Source organism: Balearica regulorum, chromosome 17, assembly GCF_011004875.1.
Source record: "Balearica regulorum gibbericeps isolate bBalReg1 chromosome 17, bBalReg1.pri, whole genome shotgun sequence".
Classification (NCBI taxonomy): domain Eukaryota; kingdom Metazoa; phylum Chordata; class Aves; order Gruiformes; family Gruidae; genus Balearica; species Balearica regulorum.
Window position 1 is genome coordinate 9,813,684 of NC_046200.1, and position 12,462 is coordinate 9,826,145.

The 12,462-nt window shown below is 38.1% G+C and overlaps 1 protein-coding gene across 1 annotated transcript in view; it reads left to right on the forward strand.

The window, feature by feature from the left end:
* HIRA (histone cell cycle regulator) overlaps window positions 1–12,462 on the forward strand; it is a 39,008-nt gene that overhangs the window by 10,516 nt on the left and 16,030 nt on the right. Inside the window, exons 4-13 of the mRNA XM_075769578.1 lie at window positions 519–609; window positions 1,121–1,215; window positions 2,068–2,163; window positions 3,989–4,149; window positions 5,045–5,212; window positions 5,739–5,852; window positions 7,595–7,665; window positions 10,636–10,741; window positions 11,274–11,501; window positions 12,217–12,302. Coding sequence (XP_075625693.1) covers window positions 519–609; window positions 1,121–1,215; window positions 2,068–2,163; window positions 3,989–4,149; window positions 5,045–5,212; window positions 5,739–5,852; window positions 7,595–7,665; window positions 10,636–10,741; window positions 11,274–11,501; window positions 12,217–12,302 — 1,216 coding nt within the window. The remainder of the gene's footprint in view (window positions 1–518; window positions 610–1,120; window positions 1,216–2,067; window positions 2,164–3,988; window positions 4,150–5,044; window positions 5,213–5,738; window positions 5,853–7,594; window positions 7,666–10,635; window positions 10,742–11,273; window positions 11,502–12,216; window positions 12,303–12,462) is intronic.

Here is a 12,462-nt window from a genome sequence, read left to right on the forward strand (position 1 = left end):
AAGTAATTGATAATGCACATTCTGAGAAACTGGGGAGCTCTGAAGGAAAGGGCAAGAGAAGAAATAAGTATAAAGGAAACATCACATGAAGTATGTTGGTTATAGTTCTAAATTACGCTGGATTTATTGCACATCACATTTGAAAGTATAGTTACCTGAACAAGCTGTCTTCTTTCTTTTCTTCAAGATACATCTTTCCTTCTTTGCCCTCTTAATCCCACCTCATTTACCACAAGCAGTTTCCTTTATTAGAAGAATATTAATCTTTCTTCTTTTGAGCTACTTTTGGTGAAGCTTTTTCAAATAAGGAATAAGGTTTTTTTTAAAGTGAGAAGTTCCTCAACTGCTACTGAAAGATAAGTACCAATTCATTTATCTAAAGCAGAGTAACTGCTTTGAGTGGAAAAAGCACACTTAAATCCCAAACTACACCTGTCAAGTTTTGCTTATTATAAACTCCAGTCCAGAGCCACTTATTTTTATGTTTCATCTTACAGACTTTCTTTTCTACATTTCAGCTTGTGTGAACTGTGTGCGATGGTCAAACAATGGAGTTTACTTGGCTTCAGGAGGAGATGACAAGTTGATTATGGTGTGGAAACGAGCTGCGTAAGCATGTTTCTTCCTTCTCAATTTTATATTTTATTTCACGTAGGTTACTCTGTCACATCTGTTAGTGTTTCTTCCTCGTGCTGGCCTTTTGTAAGCTCACTGCTTTGCCTGGTGTGTAAGGAGCTGAAACCTGTGACACCACATCACTGGTATTGGAGATTTGGTCTCTTCTGTCTCTTGAGCTGGCGTGTGTGTCTACCTGGGCAGGCTCTCTTCGAGGAGCTGAGGCATTTTCTTCTGTCCTTGAAGAATGTCCTTCCTGATGAGATTTGAGGAGTTAACTTAAATGTTATCATTTTTTACTATCCATAGAAATTGTACATTTTATTGAAGCTAATTTTTTAATAACTGGAATTACTTTTTCTAAAAAATACATTTTTTTCTTCAGTTTTCATTGCAGGAATAACTGATTATAAATTAGAAGTGTACTGTGTAGCTGATTTTCTTTAGAAAGTAAGTTTGAAGAACTTGAGATGGTTCTGTTGATAGCTGTTTCTATTTTAATTAGGTACATTGGACCTAGCACTGTGTTTGGTTCTAGTAGCAAACTTACTAATGTTGAGCAGTGGAGGTGTGTATCAATTCTCAGAAGCCATTCAGGAGGTAAGTTAAAATGAATGAACATAGTTTGCATACATTAGGAAAAAAAGTTGGTTTTCAGTGTCACATTTTCTTGCTCAAAATGTATATATTTGGTGGCAAGTCAGTAATTACTTTTAAGAGCAACAATGAAAATCTAAAAGAAAATGTAATTTTTTAATCAAACGCCAATTTTCATACAAGTAACTTCTGGCAATGTAGTAAACTTCTGGCAACTATCTAGTAGAAAAACTAGCAACTTAGAAACATATGTTTTGCTATTTGCTAACTTAACAATGAATCTGAATAAAGGAAACGAAACTGTATTTTTATTTAAATAAATGTTCACACTTGTGGTGAATAATCTCCTGGCTGGCAAAAGATAAAGTTTTTGTAAACCAAACAATATTAATGTTTATTTAGAAAAAATAACTGAAGAGCAATGCAAAGGATGAGTAAACCAGATAATTTCAAATGTGTTTTGCACCTGCTGACATACTATGATTAAAATCAAGATTGAAATCACTTTGATCACTCCACGTGTGTTGGAATAAAGCAAGTGCCTTGCAATAGCTGCTGTTGCTTTTTCATTCAAAACAAGACAAAGTATTTTATACAGGCATTAGTACTTCCTATAATCACCAAACATTGCATTCTCTGTCTTGGATTTTTGTTTTGTTCCCCATTGAACATTGTAAGTTGGAGAGTCTCACTCCCAATGAGTGTTGCTATGTTCTTTCTTACCTTCCACTCTAGTGAGATGATAGTCTTTTCTCAGTGATAGAAAAAATGTTGCCACACAAGTTCTTTTTAAAAAGATTTTTGGATTCTCTGATTACCATCAACATCTTAAATGGAAACTCTTTTTTAAAACAGATGTCATGGATGTAGCGTGGTCTCCGCATGATGCCTGGCTGGCATCCTGTAGTGTGGATAACACTGTTGTCATCTGGAATGCTGTCAAATTTCCAGGTAAGAATTCTTACATTTCAGATGTGCAAGTATGTAAAACTTTGTGACAAACTCTTCCCTCCATGGGTATTGTCCTGGTTTTGGCTGGGATAGAGTTAATTTTCTTCCTAGTAGTGGGTATAGTACTGTGTTTTGGATTTAGGATGAGAATAATGTTGATAACGCACTGATGGTTTGGTTGTTGCTAGGCAATGTTTACGCCAAGGCAAGGACTTTTCAGCTTCTCACACTGCTCTGCCAGTGAGGAGGCTGGGGGTGCACAAGGAGCTGGGAGGGAACACGGCCAGGACAGTTGACCCCGACTGGCCAAAGGGATATTCCATACCATATGATGTCACGCTCAGTATATAACCTGGGGGAAGCTGGCTGGGAGTTTGGACCGTGGCTTGGGAACTAGCTGGGCATCGATGGTCTGTGGGTGGTGAGCAATTGTGCATCACCTGTTTTATGTATTCTATCATTATTATCTTGCTTTTCTGTCATATTAAACTGTCTTTATCTCAGCCCACGAGTTTTACCTTTTTTTTTTTTTTTTTTTTCCCCCCGATTCTCTCCCCTGTCCCACTGGGGGGGAAGCGAGCAAAGGGCTGTGCGGTTGTTTTAGCTGCCTGCTGGGTTAAACCACAACAGGTGTATTTCACCGACTGTGAAAATCTCTATGTGGGGATGGGTTGTCTGCCTTTTGAGATGACACACTTGCAGTCTGGTGAGTCAGTCCTTCTTCCAAGTTTGGATGGCAATGAGCAGTGGATTCCGCTCTGCTATACCCAACAGCTACATTCAGGTTGTGCTGCTGCTTTTACATGAAGATCATTATTGCATGTGTTTTCTGTTTCACGTTCTCTGCAAAATCCCAAATAGATAGAACTTCAGCTTGATATTACATCTGTATAGGCATATGTTTTTTCTGTGTTGCCTTTGTACAGGACTTTGCATTCATTTACCTTCAGGGGGGCATTATCTTATTTACCCCATTTTAAATGCTGCTGCTTAATAAGCAGTATGACTTTACATGATGAAGGAGAGGAAAGAAAGACTAGGGGAGCCTCACAGTAGCAGAAGCTCTCAAGTCTTACATTTGATGGCCATTTGCCTTCTTCATTGCTGCAGTGCTGGCAACTCACGTGGTCCCGAGACCTCTGTTTCTCAGGGACCGCGCTGCCAGGCGTGCGAGGGTCTGTGGCAGTTAGGGAGCATGTGCCCTTATTTGGCTGCTTCTCACCACGTAACTTGATGCAGGCTAAAACTCCGATAGTGTGTTGCCTAGTCACTGCCATTTATTTTAGGGTTGCTTCCAGTCCTGATATCAGAGTTTTTAGACTTTCAAGCTGGCTGTGTAGCCTGTGCAGTAATCTCAGCCTCTCCTCTCGCAGTCTGATAAGCAAGAGATTGACTGAAAGTAGGTTACCAGGTCTGCCAGGTTTGTGTGTCTGTTCAGTCACAACTTCGACTTAGTTCACGTTTGGTGCACAAAGCTGAATTTGTTGTGATAATCTTTGGGTGTGGAGGAAAGGGTGAATGTTTAACTGGAGTTCCAGTTAAACTGCTGCTTTCTATAGCTCGAAAGAGCTATTCTGAAGTGCCTGGGCTCTGATCTTCCTGCTCTGATCTATTTCTTATAAGGAGTTTTGCACCTCTTAGTCTGGCCAGAGTTCTTTTTACCACTTTTTTATATGTTCCAGTTTGGTTGATATGTTGTTGTTTGTACATTAAAGGAAGTTGTATTTAATACGCTGTTTCAAAAAGATCATGTAAATCTCCTCAACAGTCTGTCCTAAAGGAGGTATCAGTAACTACTCTCTATTCTCAATTTTTGCATGCACAGAAATTCTTGCCACTTTGAAGGGGCATTCTGGCTTGGTGAAAGGATTGACCTGGGATCCTGTTGGAAAATATATTGCCTCTCAAGCTGATGATCGAAGTTTGAAGGTGTGGCGGACCATGGACTGGCAGTTGGAAACCAGCATCACAAAACCCTTTGATGAGGTACTTCATGTGTGACTGTTCAAAGTGAATTCCTATAGAACGAATGAAAATTCTAAGAATAACTCTGATTCTGCACAAACATTAGTTAATTGACAGTGCCGAATCAAATGAAACTATCAGATGGCAGGTTCAAAAGGGGGACAAAAGAGCTACTTTCTTACACAACGTGATTCAGTTGAGACTCTCATTGCCATTGGATGTTGTGGATGCCAAAGGGTTTGCATGGGTTATGTAAACACTTAAGTAAATTCCTGGAAATAGAGAGGTTATTCTAAGGAAGTATTGGCACACTAATTACATTGTTTTTACGTTCTTCCCTATGCATCTTCTATTGCCCGCTATCAGAAATGAGTTAAGTGCTGAGGAGGGATCTTTGGTCTGGCATCATAGGGATGTTATCTGATGACTTTGATCAAGAGATCAAATTTCTGGGGACAAAAGCTGGTGCTTAGTGAGTGGAGTGTTTTGCAGTGATGTTATGGTATTGTGATTAGTGCGGTTACTCTTCATGATAGACTGTAAACACCTAAATTCATTTGTAAGCTGGTGTTGCAAGCTGAATTCTCATTATTAGCAGTTGCTATGCTGCAGCCTTGTCACTAACTAGGACTGTGATGTACAGTATCCAAAAAGACTTAAATTCTGTTTCCCTTAAAAAATTGACTGCATTCCTTTTTCCCCCTTTTGGTATGACTTCATAAGTTACACTAGATCACCTGTATAAACATGGCTGAAGTGCTGAGAATTGTACGTAATGTCATTCTTTTATATTCACAAAAATACTTGCTTTGTAATCATATTCCCTAAATCTAAAGTTTAAATAGTTTGTATTAAAAATCATTTTTTGCCAAACACTTCTAAAGCTCGAGTATATTTGTTGGGTTTTTTTTGTCAGTGTGGAGGGACAACTCATGTGTTGCGTCTTAGCTGGTCACCTGATGGTCACTATCTTGTTTCTGCTCATGCCATGAATAATTCTGGACCTACTGCTCAGATCATTGAGAGAGATGGATGGAAAACCAACATGGATTTTGTAGGGCATCGGAAGGCAGTTACCGTAGTGGTGAGTGATAGTAATTTATCCCTGAAGTAAAACTTCTAATATGTGTTTTTTGATAGTTTTGTGAATAAGTGGGACAAGAGGTGAAAATAGGGGTTGAGATTAGTAAAGCAGACACATTGCGGTGATTAAAAAATGTCAACTTTACATGTTGGAAGCAATCAGCGTGCTCTTGCGATAAGAGAACTGGATGTAGATGAACAAGATAAGGAGGAGGAGTACAGGGGCATGTTAGGAATGCCAAACAGTAGTTTTTTAGCTGTTCAGTGAGTTGATTAAAGTGACTTAGGTTTCTAGTGGGTTCCTGATTGCTAGTAAAATCAATGTTATTTGCCATTCCTGTTAAGGCATTCAGAAAGCCCCTTAAGAAAGCTTATGCAACTTTGGTCAGTGCTCTTGTAGAGTCTGGTTAGGGACTTTGTTTCTATGAAATGTTTCTTTTTCGCTCTTAAGTGGAAAACTAGCTTTTAAAGCAGATCTCCTAAAATGTAATTACTGTAATAACATTTGGGGCATTTCACTTGTTCAGAAATTCAATCCAAAAATCTTCAAGAAGAAACAAAAGAATGGGAGCTCCACCAAGTCAAGTTGTCCCTACTGCTGTTGCGCTGTTGGTAGTAAGGATCGATCTCTTTCTGTCTGGGTAAGTGGGGGTTTTGCTGCCTTTGAACTAATGTGGTCATTTGATAACTTCGGGGTTTAGCACAAAGGTCCTGTGTACAGCATTAGGTCTTATATTTACGTTGATGTTTAGGTTTTTTTCCTCTCTGTTGTTACAGGATTAGCTGGGGGAAGGAAGTGAATTGGTATTAGTTCATTTCTCTAAAGCCAAGAGCAGCTAGAAGCCAGTGGCAGAGTATGTTGCCCGGGCGAGGGAGAGGAACTGTTAAGGGACGTGATGTGTTACCACAGTTAATAATCATAATTCAACCCTATTTTCTTCCTGTGTCTTTTACTCGTTCTCCGTGTGAGTCTCTTAAGAAAAAGACTTTACTAAAGTTTCTCCATGTTTAGTTCATCTGTCCATTAATCACTGTTAGAGTCTAGCTTTGTTAGTCTTGTTTTTATGGGTGCGAGGAGAATTATAGCAGGCACAGTATAGCTGTTTCTGAGCGTATATATGGCTCATCTTTCTGCTTTGTTCTGTCTTCAATCCCTGGCTTCTGGCTTTGCTATGGAAGGGAATGTGAAAGTGTTTTAAGTATACTTTCAAGTTTTCAATATCTACTTGGCTTTTACTTTAAAATCTACACTAAAATTGTTATTCTGGGTAAGAGAAGAGTAGCTATTCTCACACTTATAAATGCAAGATGGGTTGTTTGGCAACTGCAAAGGACAGGGAGTAAATTTAACTGATTTGTAAAGCTTTGTGATGAGAATGTGTGCCAGAACACACCAATTGCTAACTGCAATGTACTGTTTATAGATTCCAGTGTGATATTTATCCATCAATCGCTAAATGCATAACACTAAATCTGTTTCTGGCAATGCTACCAGTGCATACCCATATCAAAGTATCACTCTCAGTATATTTTACTTTCTATTTATACTATGATTTCATTTAGGGTGCCTCTTGAGATTATACTAGGTATTGTAGAGATGCAAAGTTATAGGCAGTCTTTGCCCTGAAGAGCTTAATAGATATGTATAGAACACAGACCTATGGAAACGTAAAAGAAATAACTACTGAAGATGACTCCTACACTACATCTGTGAACCTGTGAGCATGAAACATGCTGGACCATGTTGACTTCTGCTTCATTTCAGTTGTACTGTATAGTGCAGATATTAAGTCTATTGGTTTAACATTAAAGAGCTTAGAATGTCTGATTTATAACAGGTTACTGGGAATTTTCATATTTGGCTCTTTATTACTAAGCTGATTTCTAAGTGTGGAGGAATCCTCTTTAATTGAGAGTCAAATTCCCTTTGCTCTTGGTGGGCTTCACTTACTTAGACAAGTAGTCTGAGTGAGGACATGGAAACCTAATCTGTTTTCTGTCTTCCTCTTGTGCTGGCAGTTTGCAACATCCTTATCTCCGTAAAGCTTGGAACAGAAACTGTCTTTAGCATCTACAGAATTACTTTTTCAGTGATAGAGAGTGTTCTATGACTGCAATGTAAAGGCAAAGTTGGTTAAGAAATTCAGTCTGTGTTTCAGAAGGGAGGGGAGGGTTAGGTGTCAGCTGTTCTTCCCCAGAGCTTTTCTGTGTCAGTAGTGGAATGGGTAACTAGGTGCTTCAGATACACCACCAGGCATACAGCTGTCGCCTGGACACGTTGGGCTTGGTGAATATTGTTAGACTCTGGGAGAGTGTTAATGTGGTAATATCTGTGGTAGTGTAGAACTTCTAAATTTCTGAGTGTTGTTTCTTCTGTTTTAAGCTCACGTGTCTGAAACGACCTTTAGTTGTCATACATGAGCTGTTTGACAAGTCTATCATGGACATCTCCTGGTAAGTTGATTTCTGCTGTTTCTAACGAAAGCCAAAGTGTTGCTGTCAACTTTAGGTATTCACATTAACTGGAAATTCCTTAAAACAGTATAGATTGTAGCTGTTGCAATAACAGTAATTGGTTCCTGAAGGTTTTGGTTCTGCTGCAACATCTTTGGTTGTAACAGTAGCAACTACCATGTGGCCACTTGAGATTGTGTAACATTAAAATTAAATAAAAACTAATGCATTTAGAACATGATGCAGTAAAATACCTGCGGAATGAGTTCCTACTTGTTATGATTCTCTAAATTTTTTTCATAGAATATGCATTTTATAACATGACATGGTGGACTTGGTGAATTTTATAACATCTATGGGAAGTTATTGCACAGTACAGTTACGAGAAGTTCAGGTGAACCTTCTAGGCCAATCTTTCCTTCATGCCTAAGGACACAATATACCAAAAGATTTTTTTTTCATGTTTTGTACATACACTCACTCACACACACATACACGCACTACTCACTAATCGTTTGAATTGCCTGAAGGATTTTCCCATATAAAAAAAGCAAATGACATAGCTTTTGGTTTTAGTAAAAATGTAGTTACACCATGTTGTTGCAGCACCATGTGAAGGGTGTAAATTGCTCTGTGTTGAAGAGTTGCAGAGGCTGATCATGTAGCAAGTCTCAGAGAAGGGATAATGAACCTACTACACCCAACCACACCCCATCCACCAACCACAGGATGTAGCAGAAGGGCAAGTGCTGTGCTTTCCCAAGAGACCACAGGACATCTTCAGTGATTTCGGTTGGGTTGGACAACCTACTTTCCCAGCCGTCTACTGTCCCAAATCTTGTTTTCCTCTTTCTGCAGTTAGTGGTACTTCCTCCTCTCCTGCTTTCTTCCTAAGGCCTGGTCATAAAAATGCAGAACTTAATAGTGCTTTATTCATTGCAAGACTTGAATAATAAGGGAGAAGTAACCATGAGACCACTCAGTAAATGGTATTAAAAAGTACTCTGCACCGATGCATCAGGTGATATACAGAGTTAAAGATTCTTTATAAGAAAAGACTAATATTTTTTTCGTGATAGGCACACAGCACAGTTATCTTAATTCTAGTGCTTTCTAACTTTTGAAATTCTACCTTGACAGCTGTAATGATCTTGGTGGGTTTACGCTGTCAATTTTAAAGCTTACAATTGTATAACTTCTTGTTTTCTGTGTGCCATGTGAATTTTGCTGTGAAGCACAATAAAAAGTTTTCAAAACCAAAACATTTTTCTTTCATTAATAGACTAAGGCTAGAAAGCCAATAAGTGGAATATTTCATAAGAAGTGCTGCTATTGTTGTAGTACAATAGCTTTGAATAGTTTTGTTTTCCTGTAGTGTTTTTTATTTCTCCATCTGCAATTTGCACATTTTTCATGGCATAGAGTCATTGGGAGTAATAGCTGGTTAACATTTTGCAGTTTCTGAGGAAATGGTTTTGTGAGATATTTGAGAGACAAAGGATCATCAGGAAGCTTGTTATTTTACATCCTGTTTATAAATTGAAATGTATGGCTAAAATGTCAGTAATATGGAATGTTCCCAGAAATATGCTCCATTCTGAAAACAGACTGAGTAAATTCAGAGAAATCTGATACTATTATATTGTTACAGCTATCTCATTTCTATTTTAGAGTTTTAGACTTGAATCCATCATCATAATATCTGAATATGATTATTTTTTCATGGAACAATTGCTTGGATCCAGAGGTCTATTGGAGCTCAGCAATTGCAGAAAACTCTGAACAAGATTTTATCATTTTTGAACTTGGAGTAGTGTTGGTTAACCTATTTGTATGGTACTGAGGCTAACTTCTCTGGATGTGATGCTATCAGGCCAGCAGCCACCTCAATATTTTCAAACACCTGTAGCCATGGTGCATGTAATATATTTTTAAGATTTGCTGGACTAATTTGGGTAGGATTTCAGAGTTCTGCCTGTTTCCCTTTTCTGTTCTCTGAAACAAGTCAACTGTAAACCACTGTGTTGCTGTCTCTGTGAGATCTCTAATTGGAAGTTACTGGGTTAGCAGTCAAAACTCATCAAATACTGTTTGTTTTTTTTTTTCCAAATGTGCAATAATAGGTTATATATGTAGAAGGTTATCATTCCATTAAAACTAGAATGTTTAGTTTCTCCTGTGTCTCTTCTACCAAGAAAACCTTTTGAGACCTCCGGAAGACAGTTACAGTATATCCCCACATACAAAAGCATGTGCAGTTTGCTTAAAAACCCAAATAATGAGCAATAACAAAATCAAACATATGTTCTTGCCTAGTACAGAGATTTTTGGACTGCTCAGATGCACATCTTGCTTTCTTTTTATTGCTGTCACTTCGGATAATGATGATAGAGGCATTTACCCAACATATACAGCTCCTCTCTTAAGAGTTTCATCCCTTCTCTTTCCTATCTTTTTTTTGGACTGTGAGGTCTTTATAGGAATGGATTACCTGTTACTTGTTTCCCATGTGTGGTGAAACTTCATCTTCCGTGGGCCCCAAACAGCAGTTTATAGGGCCTTCAAAGAAGTGTATCAATTGCTTATCTGTTGAAGGCCCCTTTATTCACCCAGTTCCGTTAGCACACAATTTTTGTACATCTTTTGAAGCAAATACATTTATAATTTTCTCTCATTGTTCATTGTGGGCACTATTCTGTTTTATCCCTGCAGCAAAGTTTTCATGGCGCTGATCATGCCATGGGTAGGTGTATTGTTCTACACCACCTTTCTGTGTGCAGTCTCCAAAGGAATATTGGCAGATGGACTCCTGCTGTCCATCACGCTGTCTCCTTGCTGTCCTACTTCTTTGGTTCCATCAGTAGTTACTATGATAATAAATCTTAAGATTTTTATTGAGCAATTTATTGTATTGCCCCTTGGCATCAATGAAAGAGATTGAAACCAAAGATGGACCTTTATTTCCTTCAGGACCCTTAATGGACTTGGTATCCTGGTGTGTTCCATGGATGGATCAGTGGCGTTTTTGGACTTTTCCCAGGATGAACTTGGAGATCCACTCAGCGAGGAGGAAAAGGTACAGTAAGCACTCAGAGCATCTGTGGTCATATTTAAGGGATGTATTGATTCAATTAAAATATTGGACTATTTATAGAAGCATGTAGTGACTGATTTCCATATTACAGAAAAATGTGTTCTTGTCTACAAATCATTAGAAAAGAGTAGTCAAAAAATGAATTTGTGATACTAGTTTCTATTCTGGAAAGAAAGTCTGTTTGGAAAACATCCATTTGCTTACACATCATTATACATTTGAAGTAATTATTTGGCCAAGGAAACAAGGAGTGGGTGCTTCAAAACACTTTAAAAGTACTCTTTGACCTGCATATATGCAAGTCTTTTTAAACTGATTGCTGTTGGCTGTTTTTTCCTCTCATTGCTGTTAGCAACTAAAGCTTTGCATTCCAGTTATTTTGTGTATTGATTTAGTGCTAGCTGAAAATATAAAGAGAAAAAAATCTGTATAAATGATGCAGAGGGCCTTTGCATTTATGGATTCTAGCAGTTGTAGTCGCTCTTACTGTGTGATACATTTTTAACACCCACAGAGCAACATTCATCAGTCCACCTATGGTAAAAGCCTAGCTATAATGACTGAAGCTCAGTTATCTACCACCATTATTGAGAATCCAGAGATGCTCAAGTATCAACAGAGACAGCAACAGCAGCAGGCGGAGCAGAAGAACGCCTCAATTAGGGAAGCATCTGGGGCGGCGACAGCGGCTCCCAAAGTGGCAAGCATGGTTAATGGGGAGAGTTTGGAGGACATTAGGAAGGTAGGCGTTCTTAGATAGTCACTTTATAGTGGACTAAGCCAATAAATATCAAACTGCTTATGATACAACCAATTTCTCCTTCCTTATTCGTGTCAAATGGCACCTTTCAACCCATGAATGGCCCACTTGACGTTACTGGGATTTGTTGAAAAGTTACAGTGCTTTTAAGCAGAAGTAAGACTATGTGGGGAAAAAAGCTTGTGTGTATTTCTGTGATGTGTCCTAAACTCTCAGTGTGCAGAATGGAAACCAAAGGTAGCTAGTAACAGTCCAACTATAGAAATGTGCTTCAGTTTCTCAATGAAGGAGGTTGAAAGCATTATTTAATTCTCTCCTACTTTTCCACAACTTTTAATGAAGGATTCAATGCACACAGATGAGAATATTTCAGACTTGTCTTTCTAATGTAGAGAGAATCAGAAATCTATTGCACTTTGTACTACATGAACTTCTACTTAATAATGACCTACTATTGGTCAAAAAAAAAGTTGTGGTTTTAAAATACACGTGTATTAATAAAAATGTAGATTGATTCTAATTATGCAATTAGCGTGGTTCAAAGACAGTATGGAAAAAATCTTTGTTAACAGATTTTTGAGGAACATCTTTCATCTAATACACTTAGTCTTGTCAGTTCAAAAAAAAAAAGAAAGAAAAAAAGAAGAAAAGCATTTCCCATTTATCAGAAATAACAATGAAATATATTTCCCAACAGAATCTCTTAAAAAAACAAGTTGAAACACGAACAGCAGATGGTCGGAGAAGGATCACACCTCTCTGCATAGCTCAGCTGGACACTGGGTATGTTTGGAAGTTGCCTGTAAAATCCTTCTTTACCTTTTTACATTTTTTTTTTTTTTTCCTGCTGATGCAAACTCAGAATTCTGACTTATTTTAATCTTATGACATCTTAAAGCACTTGCTAGAAGTACCTTCCATAAGGGCACTTACGGAATATAGC